General features: G+C 46.9%; 1 protein-coding gene across 1 annotated transcript in view; it reads right to left on the bottom strand.

Annotated features, from left to right (window-relative positions):
* The window catches only part of POLN (DNA polymerase nu), a 100,706-nt gene that overhangs the window by 46,558 nt on the left and 37,209 nt on the right, over positions 1 to 16,939 (bottom strand). The window contains exons 6-10 of the mRNA XM_045774765.2: positions 15,751 to 15,863; positions 10,591 to 10,748; positions 7,794 to 7,862; positions 5,970 to 6,030; positions 5,219 to 5,283 (exon numbers count right to left, since the gene is read on the bottom strand). Coding sequence (XP_045630721.1) covers positions 5,219 to 5,283; positions 5,970 to 6,030; positions 7,794 to 7,862; positions 10,591 to 10,748; positions 15,751 to 15,863 — 466 coding nt within the window. The remainder of the gene's footprint in view (positions 1 to 5,218; positions 5,284 to 5,969; positions 6,031 to 7,793; positions 7,863 to 10,590; positions 10,749 to 15,750; positions 15,864 to 16,939) is intronic.

Raw genomic sequence — 16,939 nt, 5'->3', positions numbered from 1 at the left:
CAAAAGAAGCCACTCCCAAACTATTAGAAGTTATAGAGCAATTCAGTAACGTGGCGGGATACAAAATCAATGCTCAGAAATCAGTTGCATTCCTGTACACGAATAACGAGAACGAAGAAAGAGAAATTAGGGAATCCATCCCATTTACAATAGCACCAAAAACCATACGTTACCTTGGAATTAACTTAACCAGAGACGTAAAGGACCTTTATTCTAGAAACTATAAATCACTCTTAAAAGACATTGAGGAAGACATAAAAAGATGGAAAGATATTCCATGCTCATGGATCGGAAGAATTAACATAGTTAAAATGTCCATGCTACCCAGAGCAATCTACACTTTCAATGCTATCCCGATCAAAATACCGAGAACGTTTTTCAAAGAACTGGAACAAATAGTCCTTAAATTTGTATGGAACCAGAAAAGACCCCGAATCTCCAAGGAACTGTTGAAAAGGAAAAACAAAGCTGGGGGCATCACAATGCCAGATTTCGAGCTGTACTACAAAGCTGTGATCACAAAGACAGCATGGTACTGGCACAAAAACAGACACATAGACCAATGGAACAGAATAGAGAGCCCAGAAATGGACCCTCAGCTTTTTGGGCAACTAATATTTGATAAAGCAGGAAAAAACATCCGGTAGGAAAAAGACAGTCTCTTCAATAAATGGTGCTGGGAAAATTGGACAGCTACATGCAAAAGAATGAAACTTGACCACTATCTCACACCATACACAAAAATAAACTCCAAATGGATGAAAGACCTCGATGTGAGACAGGAATCCATCAAAATTCTAGAGGAGAACATAGGCAGCAACCTCTACGACATCGGCCAAAGCAACCTTTTTCATGATACATCCCCAAAGGCAAGAGAAACAAAAGACAAAATGGGGGTGCCTGGGTGGCACAGCAGTTAAGCGCCTGCCTTCGGCTCAGGGCGTGATCCCGGAGATCCGGGATCGAGCCCCACATCAGGCTCTTCCGCTATGAGCCTGCTTCTTCCTCTCCCACTCCCCCTGCTTGTGTTCTCTCTCGCTGGCTGTCTCTATCTCTGTTGAATAAATAAATAAAATCTTTAAAAAAAAAAAAAAGACAAAATGAACTTGTGGGACTTCATCAAGATGAAAAGTTTCTGCACAGCCAAGGAAACAGTCAGAAAAACTAAGAGGCAGCCCACGGAATGGGAGAAGATATTTGCAAATGACACTACAGATAAAGGACTGGTATCCAAGATCTACAAAGAACTTCTCAAACTCAATACACGAGAAACAAATAAACAAATCAAAAAATGGGCAGAAGATATGAACAGACACTTTTCCAATGAAGACATACAAATGGCTAACAGACACATGAAAAAATGTTCAAAATCATTAGCCATCAAGGAAATTCAAATCAAAACCATACTGAGATACCACCTTACGCCAGTTAGAATGGCAAAAATAGACAAGGCAAGAAACAACAATTGTTGGAGAGGATGTGGAGAAAGGGGATCCCTCCTACATTGTTGGTGGGAATGCAAGTTGGTACAGCCACTCTGGAAAATAGTGTGGAGGTCCCTTAAAAAGTTAAAAATTGAGCTACCCTATGATCCAGCCATTGCACTACTGGGTGTTTACCCCAAAGATACAGACGTAGTGAAGAGAAGGGCCATATGCACCCCAATGTTCATAGCAGCAATGTCCACAATAGCTAAATCGTGGAAGGAGCCGAGATGCCCTGCAACAGATGACTGGATTAAGAAGTTGTGGTCCATATATACAATGGAATATTACTCAGCTATCAGAAAGAACGAGTTCTCAACATTTGCTACAACATGGACGGCACTGGAGGAGATAATGCTAAGTGAAATAAGTCAAGCAGAGAAAGACAACTATCATATGATTTCTCTCATCTATGGAACATAAGAACTAGAATGATCAGTAGGGGAAGAAAGGGATAAAGAAAGGGGGGGTAATCAGAAGGGGGAATGAAACATGAGAGACTATGGACTATGAGAAACAAACTGAGGGCTACAGAGGGGAGGGGGGTGGGGGAATGGGATAGGCCGGTGATGGGTAGTAAGGAGGGCACATATTGCATGGTGCACTGGGTGTTATACACAACTAATGAATCATCGAGCCTTACATCGAAAACCGGGGATGTACTGTATGGTGACTAACATAATATAATAATAAAAAAAAAAAGACACTATCAACAGAATAAAAAGGCAAACCATAATGGGAGAAAATATTTAAAATCACGTATCTGATAAAGAATTACTATCCAGGGGCGCCTGGGTGGCACAGTCGTTAAGCGTCTGCCTTCGGCTCAGGGCGTGATCCCGGCGTTATGGGATCGAGCCCCACATCAGGCTCCTCCGCTATGAGCCTGCTTCTTCCTCTCCCACTCCCCCTGCTTGTGTTCCCTCTCTCGCTGGCTGTCTCTATCTCATCAAAAAAAAAAAAAAAAAAAAAGAATTACTATCCAGAATATGTAGAGAATCCTAAAACTCAACAAGAAAAATTTAACAACCCAATTCAAAAATGGGCAAAGGACGTGAATAGACGCTTTACCTAAGAAGATACACAGATGGCCAGTAAGCACATTAAAAGAGGATCAATATTACTAATCATTAGGGGAATGCAAATCAAAACTACAGTGAGATAGCACCACCTCACACTCATTGGGATGGCTATTATAAAGGGATAAAGAAAGGGGGGTAATCAGAAGGGGGAATGAAGCATGAGAGACTATGGACTATGAGAAACAAACTGAGGGCTTCAGAGGGGAGGGGGCTGGGGGAATGGGATAGACTGGTGATGGGTAGTAAGGAGGGCACATATTGCATGGTGCACTGGGTGTTATACGCAACTAATGAATCATCGAGGCTTACATCGGAAACCGGGGATGTACTGTATGGTGACTAACATAATATAATAAAAAAACATTAAAAAAAAACACTCAGAAAACAACAGGTATTGGTGAGGATGTGGAGAAAGTACACTTACGCACTCTTAGTGGGAATGCAAAATGGTACAACCACTGTGGAAAAAGTACAGTAGTTCCTCAAAAAATTAAAAATTACCGTAAGATCTAGCAATTCACCTTGGGGTACATACTCAAAAGAACTGAAAGCAGGGCCTCAAAGAGACATCTGTACACCCATTTTTATAGCAGCATTACTCACAATGGCTAAAACATGGAAGCAACCCAACTTGCTTACATCCACTGGCAGATGAATGGTAAGCGAAATGTGGTACATACATTCAACCTCGAAAAGGAAGAAAATTCTGCAACACGCTACAACAAGGATGAATGTTGGAAGACATGCTAAGTGAAATGAACCAGTGACAAAAAGGTAAATTCTGTGTGATTTGACTTACGTGAAGTACCTAGAGCAGTCAGATCATAGAGACGGAAACCATAATGGTGGCTGATAGGAGCTGGGGGGAGGGGAGAGCAGACAGTGACTGTTTAAGGGGCACAGAACTTCAGTTTTACATTTCTGGGGATGGATGGTGATCATGGCTGTACAACCATGTGAATGTATTTAATACCACTGTACTGTCTAATCAGAAATGGTTAAAATGGTAAGTTTTATGCTAAAAGTTACACTTCATCACAATAATTAAAAATATTTGTACTATGCACTATATGCAATTTCTTTCTCAAAAAGTACATGAAAAGAAAAAATCAGGTGGATTATAAACCTAAACAAAGGCTAATAAAAACAGCTTTTAAACATAACACATGAGAATACTTCATGAGCTTGACATAAGGAAAGCTTTCATGAACAGCATACAAAAACCACTAACCATAAGGACAAAGATTGGTAAATTACGCTATATTAAAAATTAATGAATTTCTATTTGTCAAAGACACCATTAGAAGAGTAAAAAGGTAACACAGAGAGGGAGAAGGTATATGTAACAGGCTTGTAATTGGATTATACCAAGATGTCCTATAAATTAGTAAGGGAAAGACAGAGCCCTCCATATAAAAATGGGTAAGAAACCTGAAAAGATATTTTACCCAAGAGAAACTCCTAATAGCCAATGATGATATGAAAAGCTATTCCATCTCATTAGTAGTCAGGAAAATAGAAATTAAAGTCATAACAAGATACCATTATGTCCCCACTAGTAGGGCTGCTCCTAAAAGCCTGGTGTTCCCATGGAGGTGAGGACGTGCAATGGCAGGACCCTCTCCGTGTGTGCTTCTGGCGGTGTGACTTCGGAAAGCAATTCAGTGCCCCTTACTAAAGCTGGGGAGACATGCTCCAGGGAGCAGCGTGGTTTGTAAGGGCTGCAAGCTGGCCACACCCCAGATGCTATCAGCAGTGGAACAGGGGGTGTGATGGAAGACTAAGTACCAAGCGACACGGGACATGGGTGGAGCTGAGACTCGGAGGCGGAGGGACAGCAGTCAGAGGACCACTAACTCAGAGTTCCAAAGAAAAGCCAAACGCACCGTTTAGGCACTGAGGTGGAAAACTGCAAAGGAAACCAAAAGCAACAACACAGTGACTCCAGAAGTCAGGGCAGAGGTTACTTTTGGCAGCAGGAAGAAGTTCTGATAGAGGAAGGGCACACAGGGCTTCCAGAAATTCTACACTATGACCTACATGATGGTTATATCAGAGTTTCCTTTAAAATAACTTACATGAAACATTTTAATACATTTTTCATGCATCTCTATGCACCCTCTGTATTTTTAATTTTTGGCAGAAAGTTTCGTTCTTGCTTTTTAAAAAAGATTTTATTTATTTGAGAGAGAGAGAGCACAAGCAGGGGGAGCGGCAGGCAGAGGGAGAAGCAGAGTCCCCTCTGAGTGGCGATCCCGATATGTGACTTGATGCCAGGACCCTGGGATCATGACCTGAGCCGAAGGCAGATGCTTCACCAACTAAGCCACCCAGGCACCCTGTTCTTGCTTTTTCAAAGAACCCAAGAAAGCCATGAATTACCCTCACCAAACTACAGGGGGATGTCCTTGTGAGAAGAGTCTGACTTTTGAGAAGTCGGAGGGTCCATGAAACCCTGTAAGTGCCGTGGAGCGAGCGTCCAGCTGCCATGCCTGTTTCAAGCCCAGCAGGGCCTAACACTCCCCTGCACACGTCAGAGACAGGAGGCTTCAGCGTCAGTCTGGCATGAGTGAGGAAAGGAGGAGGAGGGGAGGAAGGACTTACAGGCAGAAGAGAGCTAACCGGCACCACGGTTCTGAAATAAGAACTCACCCCCAGAAGTGCTGAAGTCCTCTCCATTTCTTCTCGGTCCACCTGAATGCTGTGGCTTTCCATCACTGTGATTCAAACATGAAAGCAGATGAAACTTGCATCAATGAGTCATTTCTGTGAAAGGCTCAAGGGCAAGGACAATAATGACAGTGCATGCCGCGACCACCTCGACCAACTGTCCATGAGGGTCAGTGCTGGAGCCCAGCAGTGGCGGTGGTGGGGATGCGCCCTGGCCAGCCACACGGGATGGAGTCACCTCAGGCCCCGTGGGCTGCAGAGCGCTGGGCCAGGTTCAGCTCCCCTAGTGCCCAGCAGGACCTGGGCAGAGTGGGGACTAAGAGGCAAAGGCAGAGGAGGGCCCTGCACCCCTTGTCCTGGGGCCTGTCCCGAGGGTGGGGGGGCTGACAGCACGCCGCCAGAACGAACAACTGCCATACAGAACACACCACAGGCTCATCCCACACTGCGGCTCCCAGGAGCATGGGGCTGCCGCTTGGCCAGGGTACCCGGCAGAATCACGCGGTGCAAAAGGGATCCCATGTGACCAGAGGTCAGAACCTTCTGGTCCTTCTAGGTCAACAGGTGATGCTATCCAACCCCTCTAGTTACAGAGAGGGAAATAAAGGGCTTGCTACCTCTCAGTGCCCACATGACACACTGCCTGCCCCTAATAAGAGAGAAGCAGCTGCTCTCAAACAATGTCAAGAATTCCCTAGAAACAGGACTGTCCATTGTCTTTATGGTAGCTTACCTGCTAAAATTGGTATCAAAGGAAGCTCCAAAGTACAAAATAGTTGCCATAAACCATAAACCTGTTTTGTAGGAAGAAATGATACCAATGTTACTTTTAAATTATTTCTACCTGCTGAACAGCCTACTTGATTGCACAGAGGTGGAATTCGGCAACTCCTAAGTGAGAGGTGGCTCCCCCCCAACAGCCGCCCTTCCACCGTCCTCCTTCCTAGTAAAACTCCTATTTCCTTCAAGTATCCTATTTCATTACCAAGACCTCGTAGAGATATTTAGAAATATCAGGTAGGCTAAACCCCACTACCAATTTTCTTTAATCTTTCTCATTTTTAAAAAATTTTAAAAAAGATTTTATTTATGTATTTGAGAGACAGACAGCGAGCATGACTGGGGAGGAGTAGAAGGAGAAGCAGGCTCCCCGTGGAGCAGGGTGTCTGATGTGGGGCTGGATCCCAGGATCCTGGAATTATGACCTGAGCTGAAGGTATGAGACCTTAACCGACTGAGCCACCCAGGAGCCCTAATCTTTCTCATTTTTAAGTATGATGTAGGTATTTTTAGACTTTTAGCTTTCCATTTTAACTTCAGAATAGGTTTACTGAATTCCCAAAAGTGTAGCTAGAATTTTCATTGGTTTTTGCATTGGCTTTATAGATGAGTGTGGGGAGAGGTGAAATCTTTATGAGGTCACCTCCTCCAAGAGTATGAAATGTCTCTGCTTTTATTCAGACCATCTCCATGCCTCTTCTCGGGGCTTGTCATGTGTGTCCCTTCCTGCTGCCATCTGAAAGCCTTTGGCTTCGCCTGTGCCTCTGCTGTGCTCTCGCCCTGCTCCCCCAGGCCCCGTGCCCTACACTTTGCCCTCGGGGAAGGGCAGACGTGCTCCAGGCCACCACCTGGCTCCTCCTCAGCTCTTGGGCTGGTTTTGCCCATTTGCAGCAGTAGGGGAGGGAAATGGGCTTCCTCTCTCCTGCTGGACTCTTCCCAGCAGCCCACAGTCCTGGGCCTGTAGCCACTGTGCCTGGTGCCTGGCTCCTGACCGGCAGCCCCTGCAGGGCCTCCACTCTCCCCGGATCCTGGTGACAACTTCCCCTTCAAGCCCATCAGTGGAAAAGCTTCCAGCCAGTGCTTGTCTCCGAGGCTTCTCCATCCCTTGCTGGCCCCCCACTCCTGGCCTCACCTCTGTACCCAGTCCCTTCCTTCAACTCTTCTTGATTGGTCTGTGAATGCGCTCTGCTTCCCAATGAGATTCTGAGTAGAGCTGTGTCCATCTCCCTATTGAACTAAAATAAACGCTCACCTTTTATGTTAACTGCAGCATTAGAAACATTCCAACTGAGGAGCCCCTGAGTGGCTTCAGTGGGTTAAGCATCTGACTTTGGCTCAGGTCATGATCTCGGGGTCATGATCTCAGGATCATGATCTCAAGGTCTTGAGAGCAGGCCCCGAATCGGGCTCTGCCCACTCAGTGGGGAGTCTGCTGGAGATTTTTTCTCCCTCTCCTTCTGCCCCTCCCCCTACGCATGCTCTCCCTTTCTCTCTAATAAATAAATAAAATCCTTAAAAAAAGAGAAACATTCCAATTGAATTGGTATCTTTTAAAAATGCTACAATTGTTAGCCTACAGAAAACATTTTTAAAACTTCAGGTCTTCTCATGCAGACTATCCTTCTATGAGTGATGCACAAGTTACCCTGTCCTGAGAACTCACTGCTCCGTCTCCTGCACACTCAAAGACGCTGAGCGTGGATGGGAGTGAAAGACGCTCTTGGGGAACAGTGAGCAAGAGTGCCTGCCAACCTCAAGTTACAGTAAGACGCCTTGCCTTCAACTGGGAACAAAGGCCCATCGTAAGTCTGTAGAGTATCTTCAGGTTCACACGTACATTCTGATTCTTTAAAAGATCAAAAGAATGAAAGATTAGGCAAACTTGGCAGCGATGTATATCACAACCTAGGCAGTGACACAACCCACAAAAATGGGCACTAGCTAGGTGGCATGAGTCTTTCCATAGCAGACATGACGCAGAGGTGGCATCACCAAATACCTCAAGCGGGCGAGCTCCCATGCTACAGAACAGCCTTCTCATTGGGCAAAAATGCAAGCTACCTGGAGCCTCACATTTTCCCCCAACCCAGTTTTCTCCTTATTTTACAGGACCCACAAAGAAGTGTCCAAGGTGCAAAGATCGCAGTGTGGTAGAGACAGAACTGCACCCTCCACGCACCCCAGCAGGCTGAGGAGCAACGCGACCACCCTCGTCATCTGTCCTCACCTGGACGACACCCCCAGAGGCCTGAGCGTCCTGAGGGGCAGGGCATGAGCTGCAGCCCCCAGCAATCCGTCGACCCTCGTCCCCTGAACACCTCACTCTGCCAAATGACTCCCCACACTCCACTTTTGGCCTCAAGGCCCCAAACCAGAGAAACCCCAGGATGAGGAGCCAGCAGTGGGCTGATATAGCCTGGCATTTGTTCTGTCATCATCCCTAGCCTTGGCTCTCCCGGACAACTGCTCTGGGGGCACCGTGAGCAGACTGCCCACTCCCGCCCGAACAAGCTTCCTACCAGACAGAGCTGACAAAGCGACTCCCACTACAAATGGTTCTCCAGCTGGGACTTCCCCAAGATAAGACTGAGCCCCAGGGTGGGACCAGTACCTTCGTGACAGAGCCCCTGACGCAGCTCCTCCTCCCCTGCACCTTCCTTCCCATTCTCAAGATTCCCTCCCGCTCCCATGCTGCTCCCTCTGCCCAGACTTCCCCTGCATTCTCCCAGACAATTCCCATCACCTCTTCAGAGTGGCACAATGTGGGCCTGGCTTTCCCCTCCCACCCCTCACGCACTGCATGCCTCCACAACGGACACATTTCTAGCCAACAGGATTTGAGCACAAGTTCACGGAGGCTGCTTTTCTTCCTGGAGCGTGCCGAGGGCCTGGGGTGAGGCAACGGCACTCGGGCAGTAGTGGGACTGGCAGAGTCCACAGCACCATGAGCAGCTGCTCCCACCTGGGTGCAGGGCCCTGGCTTCTTGACAGGGAGAAAACGCACCTCTGCGACTGGTGCTTTGCTCCCTGCCGCCACTCCCATTCCTAGACGCACTAGAAAGAAACTAGACTTTAGAGTCAGAAACCCACGCGGAGCCTGGGTGGCTGAGTCGGTTAAGCGTCTGCTTTCGGCTCAGGTCAGGATCCTAGGGTGCTAGGATGGAGCCCCACATCGGGCTCCTTGCTCAGCAGAGAGCACACTTCTCCTCTCCCTCTGTCTCCCGGCTAGTGCTCTCACTCTCTCTCTGTCAAATAAATAAATAAAATCTAGAAAGAAAGGAAAGGAAGGAAAGGAAGGAAAGGAAGGAAAGGAAGGAAAGGAAGGAAAGGAAGGAAGGAAGGAAGGAAGGAAGGAAAGGAAGGAAAGGAAGGAAGGAAGGAAGGAAGGAAGGAAGGAAGGAAGGAAGGAAGGAAGAAAGAAAGAAAGAAAGAAAGAAAGAAAGAAAGAAAGAAAGAAAGAAAAAGAAACCCACGCTTTGAACCACAGCCTCAACTTGACCTTGAGCAAGGTGCATGCACATTGACCTTTCTGCACCTTGGCCTTCTCATCTATAAACTGGGACTGATAGTGCTGAGGTGGGCACGTCCCTGTTTCACTGACAGTGTCTTAGCTGCTGTTTGAGGAAGTTCCCTCCCTAGCATCCTACGATCACTAGAACTCACTTCCATGCCCTGTCCCCCAGCCAAGGGGCACACATGTGGCACAGTGAGGGACCTCACTGTGGGTCTTCGACAAAAGTGACACGTGGCTCACTGCTGGCCCCAGGGCCTGAGGGCTCACGTCTTCCCACGGCCTGCTACTGCTTTCCCTCTGGGTCTGTGAGCTCCCCCATATTCTCTGACACATCTCTTAAAATTAAGGGAGAGTGAGTTTCCACATCTGTACCCCCAAGTTCCCATCTGACTCAGACCCTCCCTCTCAGATGGCACAGGATGAAGGGCATAAGTGAGCAGACCTGCCCTAGCCTCAGGGACCGCAGGTCACCGGCTGCCCTGCCCTGGTGGCTCCCACCCCACAGCCAATCCTCGCGCTCCCTGAGCCCCCGGCACGCTCATCCCGCTGTGCTTCTCGTGGGCTGCTGTTGATTTGCAAGCAAGAAGCCTCAGTGGAGTAGCCCAACTGTAGCCCACGATGCTCCCCCTGGGCCACCTCTTCGGGGGCCGGGCTCCAGAGCCGTGAGCACTACGGCTTCTACAGACGCGATTCCTAACAATTGGGTGCGTCTCCAGGACAGGGCTTGGAAAGACACACCTGGGCACATGGATCGGGGTGTGGCCACAACCTCAGCCGCAGAGGCGGGGCCACCAGCACTATGAGCAGCTCACAGGGCACAGAGCACGTGGCTCTCTGACCCCAGAGGGTCCGTTTGGAAGAATCACACCGTGAACGGACTTCCCAGGAACGGTTTCATGAAGGAACAGATGTCAGGGTAAAAAGCATTTGTGCGGAATAAATAAAAATGAATGTCAGCAATGTTCTTTTTACTACTGGACTGTTTATGAAGTGGAAGAGGTTTCTAGGAAAAAACTCAGGTTAATTAAGGTTGATAAAGCTTTATCTTAACACAACTCACCACCACATTTCTTGAGGAATTCCCATATGTGCTGTTCACTTTAACAGAGATGGAGCTTTCAAGGTATTTTGCCACTAAATCTTCAAAAGAGGGCGCAGCATCCCCAGGATCTATGAGCCATGCGGCAATTCTGGGGTCGAGCCCTACAAAATGAACAACTGCAGAGAAAAAGGCCATTTGATCACTCACGGAAACTGAAGAACCGTCCTTTTCCCTGCCCTTACAAGGTTCTCGAGGGTCAAAATAATAATAATAATGATAATAATTATTATAATAATAATAATGTCACCCCCTCAAGTTACGGTGGTGAGTGCCGAAGGGATGCTCTGCCCTTCCTGAGGAACTTGGAGCCTTTGGTACAAGCAGCCTCCACGACCCAGGTCCCACACAGGCAATCTCCCTGGGGAACTGACCCCAGACAGCCAAAGAGGGGGACTGAACTAATGTGGAACTGGGACCTCAAAAATGTTCAGAGAGGTGGCGGTGAGAACCCCCAGTCACTCTTCTGGCCTCCTCTTCCCCACCGGCCCCCGCCCCTGATCCCCAGCTTTCCGACCCTGCATCTCTCACTGAGCTCCTTCCTAGGCACCCTGACCCCTCTTCAGGGTGTCCAGGAACCCAAATCTTGTGAGTAGGAGAAAGAGCATAAGCATCTTCATTGTTGAGTTCTGGGGGGGGGGGCGGTATCAGGCAGTGTGTGTGAGGACAGAGACACCTGGCATTTGGGGCATTTCCCTTGACGGGAGGAAAATCCGAGAGACCGCGCCCCCCATCTTTGCTGCCTTGGGATGTGTAAAAAGAACCAAGCACAAGGCCACCCCTGGAGCTTGAGCAGTCACTGCCCCTAAGTATAGTTTTCTCATCCAAAATCCCAGGGAAGAGGTTACTGTATGTCTCTGTGACATATGGGAAGATGCTTTGTGAAAAATAAAAATGACATTTGCTGAATAAGTTTTAATACCAGAGTATGGTACTAACTAAACACGAACAGAGGAGCTATAAAAGAGGGGGGAGGCTGATAAACCAAGAGATAAATCTGAATTCTAAGTGATTGCATTTTCAAGTTGCTTTAACATTTTTTAAAAGATTGATTTATTTTAGAGTGAGAGAGAGCACAAGTGGAGGGAGAGGGAGAGAGAGAGAGAGAGAGAGAATCCAAGCAGACTCTGCGCTGAGCATGGAGCCTGACGTGGGGGCTTGATCTCAGGACCCTGAGATCATGACCTGAGCCAAAATCAGGACTCGGACACTCAATCAACTGAACCCCCCAGGTGCCCAAGTTACTTTAACATTTTGAATAACGCTACATAAAAATAAGCGTTTGCTTTTAAACAAAACTGAAGTCTTAGATCACAACACACTAAATATTATATTTTCTGGCATCTTTAAATTATGCCAGTCTAAGAGATTTATATTTGCCAACACACCCAGTATCGTGACTTTTTTGTTTGATGTCTGGGAAGTCCCTGATGCTGGCAGATTTAGAACCCTGGCTTGGGCAACACCGGCTGGCACTCTTGGAGCTGCACCCATGTCGGCTGTGCGTGACCCGACCCAGCACTGTCTGGCAATGCTAGCTCACCCAGGCAGACTAGTTCACTCTACTTGCCTTTTCAAAGTTCTAATGGTCCAAAATTAAGGCTCTGCTCACATTCTTGAAAACTCCTGGGGAAGGTCTGGTGGTAATGGAAGGGCCTGGGGGCTAGTTCCTGTAAACTCCTCCACCTCACATACTAAAGCCCACCGGGACAAGGTCCAACACTGGGCAGAAAATGCCAGTAGTTGAAAGAGAAATGCCAACAAAACAGATTTAAAATGAGCTAAGAAAATCTGAGAAAATGATAAAAGTGCTGAAAAATAAATAAATCAGAATTTAGAAATACTTGGAAATTAGGTGACTTAGAAAACTATAAAACTGAACAAAGAAATGAGAGGGTTCAGGAAATAAAACAAAAAAAAACACATTTCACAAATAAAAGCTAAACTGGCAATTCACAAAAGCCAATCAATGCAATAGATAATGTCCTTTATAAAAAAAGACAATGGAAAAGAAGAATTTTTTTAAAAAAGAAAGGAGATTGGAAATAGATTCTAGATGAAGTGATAAATATGAAAGAGCAGAGAAGTAGATCCAACATATGAAATGAGCTCAAACATAACAAAAAAGAGAACAACCAGATATCATGTACCCCTGACAGAAAGACACACTACGACCTAGGGTCAGGGCCGGGCTCACGACTTAGTCCTGCCCCCCCCAGTCAGGCCTGAAATCCAAATGAGCAGCTGGACCCAACTGCCAACGTACAAGAAGTAGAAGAGCAAGAGGAAGGCGTTAAACAGCAAGAGGGGTACATTCTGAAAAATCCAGATGCTGGGAGATCCTACACAACAAACAAGCTGGTCGTATCCACAAAGTCAAAATAACTACAGGAAAATAAAACAGGGAGAAAGAACAGATAAATGAAAAAAAAGAAACAAGAAACATATCACACCTATCCTGGCTTTGGGATAACCTAACTCTAACTCTTGTTTGGATCCCAAGTCACACAAACTGTAAAAAAATAAAAACAAACAAGATACTTAGAGACAACTGGGGCAGCACACACACTGACTGAATATCTAATAACACTGAAAGATTACTACTAATTTGTGGGGGAGATGATGATGGCATCATCTTAAAAATAACCCTCATGTTTCACCACATAATTAAAATATTTACAGATGAATCATATGATGCTTGGAATTTGCTACAAACTAACCCAGGAGGCAGGGGTTTGGAAATGTGAGGAGTTACAGAGGAAAGAAAACCGGACATAAGTTGGTAATTGTTGAAGTCGGTGATGGGTACCGTGTTGTTTTCCAACACCGCCTCTGGCGCCCGGAGTGCGGGTCTTCTGCCCACAGGTCTCCGGCTCTGCAGACGCCGGCCGGGCTCTGACAGTTGGCGCCGTTCTGACACTAGCTGCCGTGAGTGCAAACCCTGCAGGCTCAGCCTCACAAGACTACCCCGGCTTCAGATCCCTCCCGTACCTCCCACCCACCAGCTCGATTACAAATTGGGGTTCCCCCGGCCCCCTTCTCAGGTTCCATAAGTGGGTAGAATGGCTCACAGAACTCCGGAAAGCACCTTATACTAACTAATTACCCATTTATCATGAAGGACACAACTCAGGATCATCCAGACGCAAGAGACAGGCAGGGCAAGGCATGGGGCAGGGGGTGCAGAGCTCCCACCCGCTCAGCCCCCAGACGTGCTCCCCAACCGGGAGCCCTCCAGATCCCCCCCCCACCCCCTGTGCAGGGGTTTTATGGAGGTTCCACTGCCCACGTGTGACAGATGAGATCACTGGCCACTGAGATTGACCACCCTCCATCCCAGGCTGTGTCCCTGGAGGGGGTGTGGGGTGGGGGACTTAAAGTCCAACCCACTAAGCCTGGTGTGGTCATTCTGTCCACTGCCCCATCCCGAAGCTGGCTAGGGGCCCCCAGCTCCCAGTCCTCTCATTACCATACACTCTTAGCTCCGGGGATTGTAGGGGTCTTAGGAACTATGTGGCAGGAAGTAGGGACAAAGACTAAATATGTATTTCTTATTGTATCACAGGTACTTCTGTACATGTTGGAAATTTTGTACAATCAGAAGAGTTTTTTTCTTTGGGGCACCTGGGTGGCTCAGTTGGTCAAGCTCAGGTCATCACCTCGGGGTCCTGGGATCGAGCTCTGCATCCAGGCTCCCTGCTCAGCAGTGAGTCTGCTTCTCTTTCTTCCTCTGTGATCTCTCTTGCTCTTACTCTCTCTCAAATAATTAAATACAAATCTTTAAAAAAATGATTTTTTTCCAACATCGTATATTTTCAAACATGCAGACAGTTTAAAAAGAACTGTCCAGTGAACGTTCATGTACCCACTACCTAGATTCTACAAGGAGATTTCTGCTATATTTGCTTTGCTACATGTCTATCTAAGAAAAGTTATTGAAAATTCTTATGTTCAATGAAAGATAAAAATGTGTTCTATATTGTTTTGATGTGAATTATTATATAATTTAATTCCAGTAGAGTTAATATAGTGTCATATTAGTTTCAGGTGTACAATATAGTGATTCGGCACTTCCATACAACACCCAGTTTTCACCGAGACAAGGGCCCTCCTTCATCCGCATCACCTGTTTCCCCCATCTCCCCACCTCCCCTCTGGTGACCATCAGTGTGTTTTCTACAGTTAATAATCTGTTTCTTGTTTTGTCTCTTTTTTCCTTTTGCTCGTTTGTTTTGTTTCTTCAATTCCACATATGAGTAAATCATATGGTATTTGTCTTTCTCTGACTGACTTATTTCACTTAGCGGAATACCCTCTAGCTCCATCCACATCATTGCAAATGGCAAGATTTCATTATTTGTATGGCTGAGTAATATCCCAGTGTGTGTGTGTGGGATACACACACACACACACACACACCATGTCTTCTCGATGGACACTTGGGCTGCTTCCGTATCTTGGCTGTTGTAAATAATGATACCGTAAGCTTAGGGGTACATGTATTCCTTTGAATTAGAATTTTGTATTCTTTGCCTAAATACCCACTAGTGCAATTGCTGGGTCGTAGGGTAGCTTTATTTTTAAGCTCGTGAGGAACCTCCATACTGTCTTCCACAGTGGCCACACCAGTTTGCACTCCCACCAACAGTGCGTGAGGGTTCTTTTTCTCCGCATCCTCAGCAACACCTGTTGTTTCTTGCGTTGTTGATCTTAGCCATTCTGACAGGTGTGAGGTAGTACCTCACTGTGGTTTCGATTTGCATTTCCCTGATGACGCGGGATGCTGAGCATCTTTTCATGTGTCTGGACTTTAGTTTACTTCGTAGGGAGTTTATAAGCTATTTGTGGTAACAACACATCCCATCTGACCATGCTGCGTAAGTCACTTCTATCTTATTTTAAATTACAAAAAGTAATATATACTTGCAAAAAATCAGACGATCTAAAACACGGAGGGAAAGCGCCCCCTCACCCTCGGGGCACAAGGCCACACAGCTGGTGCTTTGGAGCCACACTACCAGGTCCCCAGGGTTGTGCTGCCCCTGTCTCCCCACCTCTCATTCTCAGGAGGAATCACTGCTGGAGAGTTCAACTTCAGATATTATGAAAACTAAAACTTACCATGCTTCCAGCTGCCATCATGACCAAAAAACTGCAGCACTGTTCGCACAAAGTCCTTAGCATTAAAACAAATAACAGGACACTTACATTTCAGCGTTTGAAACAGCACTTTCCTGGAAGATGAAAAGAAATTCACTGACTTAGACATTAATTTAGAACTTCTGACCTAGGAAAAAATATTTTTACTCCTCTATTGACAGATAGCACTTGCTAGTACTACCTTGCAGACATTCTTCTTCTAGGAGCCTTATGCAGATTAACTTGAATCCTGTGGGAAGGCGTTCCTTCTCTGCACTCACAGAGGACGAAGCTGGGACAGGCCCCACAGCTGTTCAGAGCCCATCCCTGGGAAAAATCGCATCACCGCAGACTAAGCCCCGTGCTCCTGAGCGGAGAGCACACACTCCTTACAGGCACCCTAGCACGACCCTCCAGCCTGCTCTCCCAGCATGCACTCCGAACACTGCCCTCCACCCACACTGAATTGTCTTTCCTCCACCAGCACATGGTGCCACGTCCTCTCACACTCTGGGGCCGCACCACATGCTGCATTCTTTTTTTTTTTTAATTAATGAATTTATTTGACAGAGAGAGACAGCCAGCGAGAGAGGGAACACAAGCAGGGGGAGTGGGAGAGGAAGAAGCAGGCTCCCAGCGGGAGAGCCTGACGTGGGGCTGGATCCCAGAACGCTGGGATCACGCCCTGAGCCAAAGGCAGACGCTTAACGACTGCGCCACCCAGGTGCCCCGACATGCTGCATTCTTGCCTACAATTCTCCTCCCACGATTTCTGCAAACTGCCCCCTTCCCCAGGCAGGGAGTTGCCCCTCCTCTGTTCCTTCTCTACTCCTGTCCATGTACCAGTGGCAGCCGGGATCACATCTGTACCGTAATGTACCTTGAAAGTAGGCTTGCTGCATTGCACGGCAAGCTCCTTGGATACAGGGTTTGTGAGAGTCATCATTTACTGAACACTTACCATGACAACACCATGCTAAACACTTCAAAGGACTGTTACACTGAAATCTCACCACAACCCTGTTAGGCAAGCACTAGGTCTACTTCACAGATAAGAAAACTGAGTCTCAGAGTGGTTAAGCAATTTTCCCAGCAAGACCCTATCTTGCTGCTGCCAGGGGCGCACTATAACCCTTCCTTTATGGTAACTATGTATTCACACGTTAATGCG

The sequence above is a fragment of the Ursus americanus genome, chromosome 8 (assembly GCF_024610735.1).
Source record: "Ursus americanus isolate L20-20 chromosome 8, mUrsAme1.1.p, whole genome shotgun sequence".
In the NCBI taxonomy this organism is placed as follows: domain Eukaryota; kingdom Metazoa; phylum Chordata; class Mammalia; order Carnivora; family Ursidae; genus Ursus; species Ursus americanus.
This window is presented reverse-complemented; position numbering and strand designations above follow the sequence as displayed.